Source organism: Ascidiella aspersa, chromosome 2 (genome assembly GCF_963924565.1).
Source record: "Ascidiella aspersa chromosome 2, kaAscAspe10.2, whole genome shotgun sequence".
NCBI classification, from domain to species: domain Eukaryota; kingdom Metazoa; phylum Chordata; class Ascidiacea; order Phlebobranchia; family Ascidiidae; genus Ascidiella; species Ascidiella aspersa.
The window spans coordinates 31,062,159-31,078,294 of NC_139448.1; the positions used below are offsets into that span (position 1 = coordinate 31,062,159).

Below are 16,136 nucleotides of genomic sequence, written 5' to 3' on the forward strand. Positions count from 1 at the left end.
ATTCCCTACGATTTAGGGCAACCTCATTTCCATTAGTTAGTGCAAACGCAAGTCTTCCATCGCAGACAATTAAGCTGACAACTAAAAGTTGTCCCCGTTTTTGCTATGAGCGCAGCTCCGCGTAGTAAACCCGGTTTCGAGTTGTCATTAAGCCGCCCCAGTATATAGTTTGGCTTTCACGAGCTCAAAGTCCGCCCAAGCGAGTACACTCATAAAGCATCACATCCCCTTTACTCGCCGCAACCACCGTCAATGGCGGTTTGCTTAGATAAGAAGCCCCACTTCAATGTTCCCACCCGCATAGTTTGAAACGGACGGCAATTTTTTTAACAATTTATTTAACCGGCCGTTTTTTTATAGGTGGCTTTTTAGACAAACCCCTAATTATAGCCGAAACGCCAGAGAAAATAATAAGTGGCGGATGAACCTGTTTTCAGTATATACCATGTCTGGTGACAAAAGCAAATATTTCAGGTTTTAAAAAAAAACTCGAAGAAATGGCAAAATGCAATAAACGTGGCCTAGCTCTTGTATAAGGTGGCCATGTAAAGATATAAACTCTGTGTATAACTGCTAAAATCCAAGTTGTATTTAAAAAAACAAACAAGCTTTCACACGCAAGTATAGGCTCGACTCAATTTTAAAGCTGCCACGGGACCCGAACTTCGCAAAACTTCCCGTTTTGTATTTTCGTTGGACGATTACACCTTGCGCCTCTTCCCGTTGAAAAGCAAACTAAGCGTAGTTCGTCGGTGGATGCCACCTCGTTGCCGAGGCAACGGACATAGTGACGTAACCAGCACGTGCTCGCAACCCATTGGCCGTTGTCAGGGCACCGCCCATATAGTTTGTTTGGCTTTTAGCTGTACCCCATTCCGAATTTAGCTGATGTACCCCTAGGCGTACAACAGTTTTTTCAACTGCGGTTTGTGTACTCCATTGGGGTTCGTTGACTAGTTAAGGGGCTCCATGAAGGCCTTAACATCTGGACGGATAATTAAAAAAATTGTAATAAAGTTTTTTTTAGGTATACTTGTTTTATGATGCCATCACTAAGAAAATTCTTGGCGACTAATTTTTTAGGGTCTTGCATTAAAAAAAAGTAAAAACCCTGGCCTAGAATAACCTGTAAAGGATTGGAGACGTTGTGCAAAGTATGTGTGTTTTTTCGGCATTCCACATAAGAAAACCTTTTAGTAACTTTGTTGACGTGTGTTTGTGTGTGGACAATCTGCTTAAAAACCCTCAATCTCTATGATTTGTGAAACAGCAATGTGACTTTTACAGAAAGCCGCTTTTATAATGTGCATACCATATGAAAACTGTCTATTTGACGCAGCACCAGTTCAATACAAAACCTAGTGTCCCCTTAATACGTTTTTATTGCCATGCCGTTTTGAAAGGAAAAATCTCTTCCCCCTTCCAAAATCAGTAAATTCAGTAATTAGTAATACGAATAAAAACCATCGTTTGAAAACAAATAAAACATCTGTGGAATAAGACTAATTTAAGTTAAAATCATACTTGATTGTGAATCGAAGTTCTTTATATTAGGTGTGGAACTTTTGAAATAGTATGGGGAGATGTTAAAACAGCTTGACATTGTGCAACAATATGACAAAGTTACTGCCGAAGGCTGTAATTGCTGTAAATGAATCTACAATCGTTAAAGCATAGCATCAGTTTTTAGCTGCTTTGGCTAAAAATGTAGAACTTATTGTCAGCTAGCATTTTTAGCATTCATATGAAAGAGTTCGCTTTTGCAAAGGAAGCCTTACAAAAATTTAGGATAGAATTTTACACAACATAGCTGACCCTTAACTTAAATAACTATTAGGTCACTTTTGGGTGCCGCTTTTAGCAGAAATCCGTCCCAATCGGTTTTAGTAGGTCAAAAGTTAGACGCGTTTTGGGTGGGCGTGTGCGACAGAACGCGCAAAAACCGCCAAGTGATGTAAGCCTTACCTGCCTAGTCACTGTAACTTGCGCGCAGTCACCGTTACCTGTACGTGTACGTGTGTACCGGCGCTCGTGCCAGGTAGAATATCCGTCACTGTCGATTTCCCGTCAAATAGTCGGCGGTTTTGCCGGCCTACCTGGCGCACTGTCGCATTGCGCATCGACGCGATTTAATTGATTGCCAATAAAGATTTCCCGCTACCGCCGTTTGCTGCAGTTTAAAGGTCTATCGCCGTACAGTACCAGACCGCGAGAAGTCTGGCCTAAATTAAAAAGCCACATACATGCTTTGTGCCATAAAAGTTTCGCATTAGTTTGTTTAAGAAACAATTATCGGTTTCACCGCACTAAGAGCTAAACAATCGATACAAAATTATATATATGTACAAAAGTTGTGCCTGTTTAAAACTGGGCGGTATGTAGCCACTTAGTTTTATAAATGAATTAAATCAGCCTAACACTATATAGAGTCCACTTGTCCACCTGTCCACGCACATGCTTAATAGAATAAAAATTAGCATTTGTTCAACAGACTAGTAGCACGCAAGTTAGACATAAACAATCGATCATAATTTTTAGCGGTTCTCATATCAGTTTAACACGATATGGTATATAGCCATTTTTCAGCAAATGTTAAAAGTGTTGTACACATGGCGGTATCAAAATAGTTTTATTTTTAGGCTTGAACTTCTTGTTTTTTTTTTGCGAACTCTATCTTTTTGTGTTTTTCTTGTTTGAACAGTTTACATAATAACTGTTAGATCAGTTTGATCAGCTGCCACGCCCAACAGATGCCCCTATTTTTACGTGAATCTACAGTACTACACATTACCAGTTAACCCGTTTTCTTTACTGAACTCGTAGAGTCACGCTCATTATTTTACAACCACGCCAAAGTATGAAAAAATAATAATCACTTTCCACAATTGCTCCGTCAAGGCGGTTTTGTCAAAGGGGTGGTCTTGCTGTTAATATCGAGCGGTCCTTTTCGCGTTCGCGCGACGCAAAAAAACCTGGCAGCGCAGCAATAGTGTCAGCAGCCCTCCAGCCAACACGCTTCCCGCTAAATCGATCTTATTGATTGGTTGCCCCACCAGTACCACCCACAGCCTCGAAACTGCGCGTTATCACTCTATTTAAATGTCGACAGCAAAAAACAACATTGAGACACATTCGTTTGAATTAAGGTAAGACCGTGAGAACACTGGTTTCTCTTTAAAAACAAAAAATTACCAAACGTAAAAGCAACATTGACACATCCACATGAAAAGGCGTTCGAGGTGTTTAGAAACTGTTTGTGAGTTTTTCGGGAAGAAAAACGCGCTTTAAAACTGTAAGTCTTAAAAAAAATGTTTTGTGAATGGCAATAATGCGAATTTATTAAAAGTTCCGATATTTCTGACGATTTGCTTTGCAATCTTATTTCCTATAGCATTTACAATCATAGCCTGTAAAGTTTTGCAGGAATTATTTTGCTTGCTGGCGTCCTCTGTGAATTCTTTAGCGATTTTTTTGCGTTTTAGCTTTAAAATACCTCGTGTTGCCCATCTTACTTTATTTTGGTCTGAAACTGACTACGCTAAAATTAGACCAGACTATGGTTTTTGGTTATATCAATTTTTGCGGATAGCACTACATTTTATTAAATCTTTGGTCGTTTAATTCTTACCACATAATATACAGGTGGCAAATGGAAGAAAACCAATGAATACGACGTGTAAAAAACAATCTACGTGTAAAATTTTGTTTTTTGTTAAAACCTAAATGGGCCTTGGTCCTTTTGTCCCATAGTCCTATATCTCGCATAAAAGCGGAGATTTTACCGAATGTCATTAAAATGATACAACATAATAGATCAGTCAGCAGGATAAATGAAAATGAAAAATTCCGGCACAGTTGTGACATGCTCTAATACCGACCTAATCTGTAAAGCCTTTTGTCAGTTCATGTAAACCCTAGCTTTGATTGCTATACACTTCGCTGTCCATCAATGTTGTAAGCAATTTTAAAGGTCGGTAATTTTAAACCGGCCTAAAGCCCCAGTCTAAGTCATCAGCTAGCCAAGCTAAGTCCCAGTTTGCCCAAGTCAATTTTAGAGCAAGTGTACTCCAAGTCGTGTCATTTATAAAAAAAACAGCAAAAATACTTAAATTAGTGTACTCGTCCGATTATGAGCAATAACTAACCTAAAAAATACCCCTGACTTATAGCAAGCAAATTGTTTACGTGCAAAAACTAAAATAAATACTTGAATTATACGCAAAAATGTCAATTAAAAACACTTGATTGGTAAACCAGAGTCATTTGACTCAATGTCTAAAGTTGAAGACATTCATAAAAAAGCCTTAATCAGGTAATTTGTCCAAAAAACGTAAGTCAACTGAAATCATTCTCAAAAAGCGACTTAAGTCAAGTCAAGTCATTTGTCCAAAAGCCTTAATTAAGTAATTTTCTCAAAACAACATAAGTCAAGTCAAGTCATTTTCTCAAAACGACTCAATTCAAGTCAAGTCATTTTACCAAAACAACTTTGGTCAAGTCAAGTCATTTTACCAAAACAACTTTAGTCAAGTCAGGTCATTTTACCAAAACAACTTTGGTCAAGTCAACTCATTTTACCAAAACAACTTTAGTCAAGTCAAGTCATTTTACCAAAACAACTTTGGTCAAGTCAAGTCATTTTACCAAAACAACTTTAGTCAAGTCAGGTCATTTTACCAAAACAACTTTAGTCAAGTCGAGTCATTTTACCAAAACATTTTTGGTCAAGTCAAGTCATTTTACCAAAACAACTTTAGTCAAGTCAAGTCATTTTACCAAAACAACTTTAGTCAAGTCAACTCATTTATAAACAGTGACTTAAGTCATTACAACACGGGTACATACTAGCATTCCCCGTTGAAAAACACTGGCTTATTAGTTCATTGATTTTTATTCAACGAATAAACTTGTTTTTTACCCCAGGTTTGCCTCACCCAAGCCCCAGCGGCGTGTTATCCAGCAGAGCAGCGACACCGGCCCCACCCCGCCCCAGCAGCAGCGCCCCCGCGAAAACGCCCCACGTCTGACGTCACTACTCGACGAGTACGCATCGACAAAGAACCGGGGAAACCCCGTTAGTGCGTCGCTACAGGGACACTCAGGTGAAATAAATGAACTTTTTTCCTTCTTTTTCAGCTGCATTCAAAGCGAGAGCAAAATACACTTTGTGATGTTACTGTGAAGATTTTTTTTTGATCAAACCTAAAAAATTAATAAATATATTTTTGAAAAGTTTTGTTTGTCCTTATTTTTTGTTGTTGTTTTTTTGATTTTTTCTTTTTGTGGCCAACAACTCGAGGCTGTTTGAGGTTAATTTTTTAAATATTTAATGTCAAATAGAGGTGTCCGATTTTCGTATTTTATTTCCCTATCGATACCCGCTATACTTTGGGCAAACAATATCGGCGATGCAATGCAATACCTAATTACGTCATGACTATGGTCAAATACGCAAATTTTGCAAATTTACGTACAACATTTTAGATGCTCGGTTGTTATGTGAAATATTGTTTAGTGCTGAAAAAGTTGGTTACCTTGTTTGGTGATTTGCAATTCTTTAATATGCCTTCAGAAAAGCGCCAAGATAGACCCGAAACCGTGACTGTAGTAACACTACCACTTGGCATCGGATACAGGCTCCCATCAATAATATCCATCATGCCAAATTCGGCAACTACGCATTGCTTTTTTCATAAAACTATCTGAATGATTTTCCACAAGTGCAAGCAATGCAGCTGGCCAATTATCATGTGGCAAACGATCCGTTGAAGCTATTTTTCATAACACTTGAATCTTAAAATACATGGTTTGTGTTCCTTGAACAGTCAGTTTGAATAGCTTTACGGTAGGTATGTTATAAAATATATTCTTTATGCAAACATTCCCGTTAAAACTTCCGTCTAATTTTTTTTTATTTTATAAAAAAGGTTGAAGTAAACACTTGAGAGTGTCATATCCAGTTACAGTTGTTTGCGACAGGGTTGCTTTAACTACCGTCAAAACGACGGGAAAATTGCCATTTAATTGGTTTTGCCTTGAGTGCTTTTAAACGCAAGACAATGCTATTTTTCTGGCAGTAAGTCTCCTGAATTGCCAAACAGCTTCGGCGATATATCGCGTAACAGCTTTTTAAGGTGACCAAATTGTCTTAATGCGAAATCATTGCTACATTAATGCTATATGGTTTTGTTTTTAGGTTGGAAAGATTTAAATTTAATTTAACATTTAAATCTTTACAGAGCGCAATCGTTAAAAATTCGATTTTTTAAGCCAACACAAAAATATTCCTTCCTGTATTAACGCCGCAAAAAAATCATACTGAATTTAAAATAACAACTGCTTTAGTTTTTAGTGACTAAGTCAAATTACTGGTTCTTTCCTACCCGAGAAGCAATAAAAAAAATAAAATATTAAAAAAAATGTCCGCTTTAATCTCAACTTAACCGAATACTATTTCTATTTTTCAGTGCAACCAGTCAAACCGAACCAATCGCCCCGGCTAAGCGGCGGGGGAAACACCCGGCCTCCGTTTCTTCGCCAGCACTCGCTGCCCCTGGACGGGGTGGGCAGCAGCACGAACCAGTGTGAAGTTTCCCGGTCGCGTCACAAATCGCTGAGTAATCCCCTGGTGAAATGCCGACTCACCGATTCCATTCAGGTACGACAAAAAAAGTTTGTTGCTTGAACTGGTTATCAATCTGTTTTGAACCTGAACGTGTTTCTGGCCAAGTTCTTGGAAACTATAGTTTCCTGCGGCAGACGCTAAACTGTGCGTTATAAAATTGAATATATTTGTCAGGATTGTCCCAAAGTCTTTGAATTGATTTGTGTTTTGAAAAGTTTTTGAAAAATATTTTTTTTTAAATTCTATATTTGGTCTTTGAATTTATTTCGTGTCCGGCTTGAGATCTGTGTTTTTTTTTTTTTTTTGCAAGGGCCCTTAAAACTATTTTTTTTGTGTTACCATGGCATTTATGCTGTCTTGTTTTTTAATTGTATTCAAATCTTTACAAGGCGCACTCCGAAATTATATTCAAAAAAACGTTGAATTATATGAACCAGCGTTAGGTATTTCAAAAGCTATGAATTTTCATTAAAAATTTTGATTTTTTTCTTATATTATTCGGCAACCCTCCCTGATTTATATTGTTAACGCAACTTGATGTCGTAAATACGGTTGCTTTGTGTTCGTCCTATTTCGTCGATAAGTATACCTCACTACCTTTAGGGTGAGCAAAAACTAAGACCCATTGAGGGGCGTACGAACTCAAGGAACACGATTCCGCTTCGCCATTTTTTTGCGATGTGCGAAAATTGCGATGCGCGAAAATTGCGCGAAATTGCGCGAATGGGCGCGAACGCAACGGAAACAACAACTCCGCATCATGCTTGGGGCGCGTTTAGAGCACTCGTTTCGGTAAATCATTTAGAGTGAGCCGCAATCGGAGAACCGGACGTCGGTGATCCAGGACTGCCATGTTGTCCGGCCACCCACGTATTAGCGCAATGAATCCTGGTTGAAGTTCCAACCAAACGGAAGCTTGCATAGCGGAGTTACACTGTCGCCTATTTAATCAATTTTGGGGTCGCATGCGAGTCATCTGATTTTAGGCGTATCTGGTTAAAGTTTTTGCTACTCAATTCGTCACGTTTCTGTAGAAATGCAATAGATCCACTTTTGTTGTGACGAACTGTTAACATTTGGTTATTTTTTCCACTTTTGCATTTTTGTAAAAATGTATGGCATACCGCCATAAACTGCCTTCGTAACTGCTTAGTGATGTGTCTGTTTTAAGATTTGCTTCAGTTGGTTTGCGAAACTGAGTGATGTTTTTTCCAATTATATTATAGTTTATCTTCCATTTACGTGCCCAATATTTCTAGGCGTTTCTTTAAAAAAATGGCTTGCTAGTCAAGATATCGAATCTAACGCGTTTATTAGGTGTGTAGAAAAGAGATCTTAATTCGTAGAAGGTTCGCATTTTCCCTGGAATAAAATCGGACATAACTCTTTTTTATCGTTTCATCGTTTTACATTCGATCGCGGCGTCTGGCGTAATTGGCCCCAGCGCGCGATAATTCTGCCCATATGTAGATTAGATTGTGGGGTATTAAATCTACTGATCTTGTAATACCCCATGCATTTGTTGCTGTATGAATTGGATTATACCTATACAGAAAATAGAACAATTCACGCTTTTTCAAATTAGGAAGATGTAGGGTTTGGCGAATGACTTGCTGAAAGGGTCCACACTATTCCTTTACCCATCAGTAGCACAAGGTACACAACGTTTTGGTAATGCTCAATAAGGTCGGACTTAAAACTGATGACTTCACAACGATATCACGCTGCTGATTCATCCAGTCACGTACAACGCTCCACTGTACGTGACCCGTAACAGATAGGCTCACGTAACCGCAACATGCTGACAAAAAACAACTGCCAGTCGTGGTTTTGTGCATTAGTAGGGAGACGCCCACTTTTATCGGCTTCACTCCTGCCGGTCTGTGCGCTCTACCTTGATTTTTAGCAACTCTTACGGTCGTGTTGCAAAATTATTGTTTTTTCAAAGTTTTTTTTCTGAATTATCATCAGTTGCTTTTTTCAGTAAAAGTTTTGAGTCGTTTTGACAATGCTGGTGCCTTTTTAAACTATTTTCAGTCGCTTTAAATGTTCCCCTTGGTCCCCCTTTTATTTAAAAATAAATTTGTATTAAAAAAGCACAGATTCATGAAAGAAAATCTTTATATTTTTTAACGGTAATCTCCATAGGAATATGACATTGTGACCGCTAGGTATCAATAATGTCCCAGCATCATTTTTTTCCCAGTTTTAAATTTTTTATTTCTTTAAAATGAGAAATATTTAATTATTCCGTTGTTTTATAGTTGGTAAGTGATTGCAGGTTACATTTCCTAATTTAAAATACGGTTTGGTTACAACTTGGTTCTAAGCTACAGCCATGAGTGCAAAAAACACCGCAGAGACGTGAAATGGCCTCTTAATTGCTGCCTTACACTCGTATGCCCTGCCATTAGCAAAACCGCAACACCACTGAATCTCTTCTTTCGCCTTTGCAGTTCGTCATCGACTTGCTTGTCTCCAGCGATGCCAACCTACTGGTGGTTGTCGGTCGACACGATAGTCACGTGATCGGTGTCGTCACGGTTTCTGATGTACTGCGTTTTATCATCGACCCGCAGGTAAGCAGAAAACACAGTTTGTGAGATAGGCTTTTTTATAATTGCAAAGATACACGCATATTTTCAGTCATTCGATTCTAGTAATTTTTCTCGAAATATTTCCTGTTGTTTACCTTCGCGGATATTTTTGTGAAACTCCTCGAATTTCACCGAAAAAAATCATTCAATCAAGCTCTAAAACGCACTAAAATTGCCCAGTTTGAACAGTTTCGTAAAACTAGTTAACATTCCTATTTTTTCACAAATCTAAATAAACTCCTATTTTCGCGCGGGATTTTTTAAAATCTCAGGTAAAAAATCGAAAAAAAGACCACTATACTCACATTGTTACCTTTTATTTAATACTGGTGTTCTGTAAACAAGGACAATCCTTTCCCGATACCGACAACGACCATACAGCCTTTATTCAACCCATTTTACATAAAAAAGAGTTAATTTTCAGCAGTCACTCAGTGGGTGTCGTATCATTCATACACAGGAAAATATTCCACCATATGCTATTCCACCTATACAACCAACGCGGCCTTATCAGTTTTTCAATTGGATACTGCACACGCGCACGTCGGACATAGGGCACCTTTGTGTCACGTAGTCTCACCCGAGTCCCGAGTCCGATTTCAGCAAAACCAACCGACTCGCAGCCCTGCCACTTGCACAAACCCATATCATATCGCCATTATCACTCAGGGCCGCAAGTTCCATCGCCCGAAGCGGAAGTCGCAAAGCGGCGTCGAAGCAACAGCGACAACAGCAGCAGCGGCTCGGACCACCAGCAGCAGCAAAAACAGCAGTTCACGGGACGCGACAGGCTCAAACCGCTCCTCTGAGTCTTCTCTCCCACCCACGGACGACCTCTCGGCCTTGGCCCAGCAGTTGGACTGCGAAGACGGCCCCGGGGCGCCCCTGTTCCGCGCGCGGCACCGTTCCTCCGATCACGTTCTTAACGACAGCGGCTACACTAGCTCGACTTCGTTGTCGCGCCGCAAATCTTCCGAGACGCGCCAGTCGAGCAGCGTCAGCTTCGCAGACCAGACGCGCTGCGACGAGCCACAGCAGAGGGTCACAGGCTCTTCTGCGGTCAACGGGCGCTTTTTGCGCGCCGGTGCCCAGATTGAGAGGCTCTGACAACGCAATTGAGCGCGAAACAACGGTCGAATTGCGGTGATCTAGCATCGCACGGTCGTTTCGCGGGCGCGGAGCCGCATTTTTCCCGCAGAGTGCGCGAAACGCTTTAAAGAGGTGTAAAGAAAGGCCTTCAAACGTGACTAATCTTCTTTGGTAACGCGAGGCTTTAAAATCCGCCAGGCTTCAAACAACCAAAGCCAAGTTAAGCACCAAAGGATTGCAAATCGCTTGAATTCTACCGAAGATCTCTTGAAACCGTGACTTTGAACAGGGGAGGGTTGTGCGGTCTTTTCACGGCTTTAACGCTTTTTGGCGGAATCGAAAGCGCGTCATTATCTGACGTCATCGTTTGGGGCTTTCCCTGTTTGGCAATCCATACGTCATATGTGCGGAATCGCTGCTTGGATTTTGTGTGTGGTCGCTGTCCGTGTTGATAATGTTCCGCTATGTTTTTGTGTTCTCTTTGTTACGTCTGTGTTCCGACGCCAAGTTTTGCTGGATGAGAAATCTACGGGACTCGAAAACTAATTCACCAAAAAAAGGTGGGAAAAAATTAAACCTTAATCAACTTGTATACAAAGGTGAACTCGAAATCCTTCCCGTAGATTTCTTTTCCCAAGAAATTGCTTTTCCGTTTTGTTCGTTGTTCCGTCTTCCCTTGTTTTTCGTGCCTTTCCGTTCAAGTTCAAGTTTGTTTTCTCCTATTTTTTTGTTTTCCGCATTTCTCATAAATCCCTATTTCGCGGTCCCCCTATCACAACACCATTGGTACTTATCTTTTAGCGGTACCGTATAATGTAAGCCTATTGTCATTTCAAATTAACGTATAGCACGGTTAATACTGAATCAACCCTGCTCAGATTTGGTTTGTGGGGTTTTTAGACGCAACCTAACAATTCCAAGAGGTCTCACTAAAATTCGACAAAAAAGTGTTTTGTTTTGAACAACCCTACTATACATGTTCTGTTTTAGGACATGAAAGGCCAATACCAAAGTTCCGCCATTGCAAGAAAAAAATCATTGTTAGATAAGCAATACCAGTTCTCAGATAAAAGACGTAAAGCTATATAATACCTTAAAACAGCAATAATAACATCTGGTCGTAATCTACCCAAGGCTCACTTATCTTCCCTTTCTTAAAAAGATATGAAACCTATTTTTTTTTCAAAGTATGCGACAATATAATATAAAGTAGAAGAAAAAGGTACACACGGTTCCTTTTGAAAGTATTGTATCAACGACACTTTTGCTGACAGTTTTCTGTAAATCAAGACCCAGCGCAACAAAAAGTTTCAGCGTTTTTAGCCAAATTTGGAATTCGTTGCTGGCGCTACTCGCGTAGGCCTTTCCCAATTAACCTGATTTACTCTGAAGCTTAAATTGGACGTGAAATTGCTTTTTCTGTCTCAAAGGAAAAACACCATCAGGGTTGCCACAAAATCTTTGCGTCTTTAAAAGTCTTGGAATTTGTTTTAAAATCAGCTTTAAGTTATGTGTAAGACAAGATATAGATTACTAAATTTTAGTATGTTGACCATGGTATTTACAATGTTTTGTTTTCGAACGAATGTTAAAAAAAATTTAAGATCTTTAAAAATCTATTAATTTTCAACCCGAACATGCCCCTTGCGATCTGCAGTAAGTAGTGATGATGAGGTCTCAGCAAAAAAGGCTCTAACCCAAAGTCCAGCTATTCTTCCAATTAAGTAATTTAGCCAACTGGGTAGCGGATTTTGCGAAAACAAGCCAAAAACAAAAACGTCGACTCCAAATTAAATCAAACCACCGCCAAAACGTTTTCACTTGTGTTTTGAACGGGTTTTCGTATATCTTCGCTTCTCTGCTCCACCAACGCTTTCCAAAGCGTTTGTTTGCCTATTTACCGTGTTGCCGCTAAATCTCACAGAAATGCGAGTGTCATTCAAATGCGCCACCCCCTTCATTGTGTTCATATCGAAAACAGTTCAACGATACACCATATCTGTTCCTTCTCTTCATTGTTTTTAAACCTTACAACGCCTTCCAATTTCTGCGAGATGGCCTTGTGTTTTCTGTAGGTTGTGGTATTGCATTCTGACCATTTTTTGTGTTTGTGTGCTTGGGGGTAAACGTTGTCGGTACAGAAATCAATAAACGCGTCTTAGATCTGCGCTACCATAATATGCACGGGTACATAAATACCATTTGTTGTTTGGTTGTTTAAAAACCATTTTGCGTTTTCTAGTAATTGTAAGGTGTCTCGTTATCTTTAGTTGAATCAAGACGCCTATATAGCCAAGGTACGTAGAGATTTTCTTTTGGGTGTAAGTCACTTTATTTTCTTTTTTTTAAGAATCTATTTAATGGCGCTCGTTTATGTACCCAAGGTTCAATGTAACCCACCCTCTAACAGACCCTGGCTACAACAAGCACACAACCATGTCTATATAACCGCTTCAGTAAGGCTACATGAAGGCTCTTGCAAAAGTTCTCCGAAGATACAAAAAAGTTTTTTGCTCTAAGGTGTAAAGCGATTTTTCGTTCATTGTGGCGAACCAGGTTACCGTCGCCGAAGGTAATTCGCCTTTTCTTTTCGTTGTTTTTTGCTTCACGAGTGTCCCCCCCCCCCTTATTTGTGTCCTTTTTTAATGTGTCGCGTTTTCAAAACAAGGGCATTCGCGGCGGAAAGTTGCTCTTGCAATATTTACGATCTAGTCAAACTTTGCTCTTCTTAGTCATTTCGCTTTCCTGAGGTTAAAATTTAAATGATCTGGTCCAGAAAGCCGCAGTCGAATGTAACCGTGTTAAATTTGTTTCTCAATGCAGGCATTGCAATTCCTATTATTTCGAGTTTTTGTTAAAAGCACGTGCTCAAGCCAAAAATGCAAAGCATTTGCGTCAGAATATTCCAAAAAAAAAAGTTTAAATAATAATCTTTACTAGGAACCGCAATTGGCTAAAACTAGTCCCAGATTGTTTGTTCTAAAAATGCAACACCGGCATTGTAATTCCTACTATTTAAAGCGTTTTTTGAAAAAAAAAAACTTCCCGTTTTAAACTTTATCTATTGCTCATATACTTTTGTAGTCGGTGTTTACTTCCGTTTTCGTGTGTTTTTTCTGTTCTTTAGAGGTGTTATGGTGCTGCCGCGTCCCTTTTGCTTTGTGTCATTGTGCATCGATTCGAAAAAAAGCTCAACCTCTGAACAAGCTACGGAAAATATCCGAAACGCGCTGCAAAAAGTTGTCTGCGAAATTTGATTTTTTTGTTAATTTAACGGCTAATTCGCGACTTCAAATTTCCTCGGTTCGATTCATTGCTTTTGATTTGGCGTTGGAATTTTCTGCCGTGATTCTCTTCTTTGCTAAAGTCGCCTGTTTGAAATGAAGACAGGCCATTCTCCAATATGGCGTCCGTTCCCCCACCCCCCTTCACTGTACATGTAAATCAGTTTCGTTCGTTTTTTTCAAGTGTGTATCTCCCGGTCTTTTTGTGTACACTGTTTAGTGCGACGTGGCGAATAAAAAGACAGCGAATGCGACCGTAGTTTCACTTTAAAATGTCTAAACTTTACTTTAACCGTGCTTCTATATATCAAGGATTTTTAGACTGGGGTCGGTGTATCCCTTGGGGATGCTTGGACTAATTTTAGAGAGTACGTAAAGGTCGAATTAAAATATGACTGAATAATGAAAAAAATGAACCAAGTTTTTAAAAAAGAAATGAGTGTAATTAAAAATAACGCTTTGGTGCTATATTTATGAGAATAAAGACAATATACCCCAAAAATAATATTTTGTTGAACTTAGTAACACGATAACAGTTTTATAACAACAAAGAATGTTCTGTATTGCTTTAATAAGGGTCATATGTAAAAAGTATTAAACTTTTTTAGACTGTTTAAACACGCCTAAAAATCATGTCTAAATACGTTCAGATTAAAATGTTTATAAAGTTCCAGTTCGGGTTGGGTTCCCTGCAGTGTTGTAATGACTCAAGTCACTGTTTTCAAATGACTTGACTTGACTTAAGTCATTTGGGAAAAATGACTTGACTTGACTTAAGTCTTTTGGGCATATTACTTAGGTTGAATTGAAGTGCTTTCTGTAAGTCTTTTTTTAATAAAATTGAGCTATTTATCCAAATGTTTGCACATAAAGCAATTTGTTTGCTATAAGTTGCGTTTTTCTCATTTTTTAGTTCAGTTATTGCTCATAATCGTACGAGATTAAAAATTCCATTAGTTCAACGTTTTATTTTTACGACAAGGACATGACTTGAAGTTGACTTGCTCTAATTATGACTTGACTGGGACTTGACTTGCGCAACCGATGACTTGGACTGGGACTTGACTTGTTATTTATTCAAAAAGACTTGACTTGGACTTAAGTTATTTTACAAATAACTTGACTGGGACTTAAGTCATTTCAAAATGACTTGTTTACAACACTGGTTCCCTGGTTGAATTGTACAAATAAAAAATGTTCGTTTCAAATATTACCTCTATGGAAATACTAGTAGGCTATGATGGAAATCAAGTCATTTACTAAAATAAAACAAGTTTGACTGGGTACACGAACATTGTCGCAGAAGTTTAACTAGTAGGCTCACTTTAACGGAAATTTTTGTTGTAAAATTACTGAACAAAAGTTTGGATTCGATTGGAGCTGACCAGCGAAACAATAACACACTTGAGGTTATCAAAACATGTTGTATTTGCCTTATTTCGAAATACTCAACCAGTTCTAAACTTTTTAACTTTAGTATCTTTCTGGGCCCTAACTTAAAGTTTTGAAGCTGCCTTAATCTTTGGGTTAATGGTGATATCTAGCAATGTCATTACGATGCAGATACAAAGCAAAAATATACAAGCAAAATAAGATTGAAACGTTCAAATCTGTCCAGCTATTAGGACAACTTTAAACTTTAGTTTAGCGTACAGACGTTTTACATTCAGTTGTTATTCAATTATTATTATTATTTTTTTTTTTATAGAATTACATTTTAAACAAGAAATCACTGCGGATCGCAAATCATGGCCGAAATTTTTATAAAAAATTGGATTTAGATTGGCACTGATTCCATCCTATTATCGGAGGCTTACCGATACTACTACGGTGATTATATATGTAGGTACTCATGTTCGTACTTGCCTTTGTTGTGGTTACAGAATGTAAAAAGTGTAGCGAGGTTTATCATAAATAATGACAAAACAAACTTGGGGTCATAAGCTCATCAACTCTGACGCCTTTTTAGGCTTCTTTGGCAGTGTTTTGTATACAAAGAGCTTCGCGTTTTTAGTCGGTGATTTTTGTAAAACTGCACATTTCTTTGATAAAAAATTTAAGCGAATACCACAATTATTCGATGATTCATGAATCATAATAATTTAATGCTATTTTTTCATTTATAAGGTGCAAATATAACATGGTGTATATTTTTAGCAAAATTTGATCTTAAATTATAAATGTCATTGTTTTATTCTTTTAAAACTGGTGTAAAATATATTCTATCAAATTCGCAGCAATAAATATACATTGTTATGTATTCGCGAGACTGTATAAGCTTACGGATTCCCATGAAAAGTAGTTCCTTTGGCCTTCTTGACTATTTTACGTATTTTGTCGACTTGTGTTAATCTGGATTGGCTGTCATTCGGATCACATCTCTGCAATTTGTAAGCGGCAATAAATAGGAACCAACACCAAACAAAGTGGTGTGTGTTGTTAGACCGCACCACGCGTTCAAGCCAGCATTAAAAAATCTCAGCCAATTAAAGTATATTTTGCTTGTCATCTAGCAAAATAGGTAAAAAAAAGAAAAAAGAA

General features: G+C 38.5%; 1 protein-coding gene across 1 annotated transcript in view; it reads left to right on the top strand.

The window, feature by feature from the left end:
* Window positions 1-13,212, top strand: part of LOC146164885 (uncharacterized) — a 31,387-nt gene extending 18,175 nt beyond the window's left edge. The window contains exons 14-17 of the mRNA XM_083381356.1: window positions 4,924-5,102; window positions 6,468-6,658; window positions 9,082-9,204; window positions 9,892-13,212. Coding sequence (XP_083237482.1) covers window positions 4,924-5,102; window positions 6,468-6,658; window positions 9,082-9,204; window positions 9,892-10,329 — 931 coding nt within the window. The 3' untranslated portion in view covers window positions 10,330-13,212. The remainder of the gene's footprint in view (window positions 1-4,923; window positions 5,103-6,467; window positions 6,659-9,081; window positions 9,205-9,891) is intronic.
* The last annotated feature ends 2,924 nt before the right edge of the window (window positions 13,213-16,136 follow it).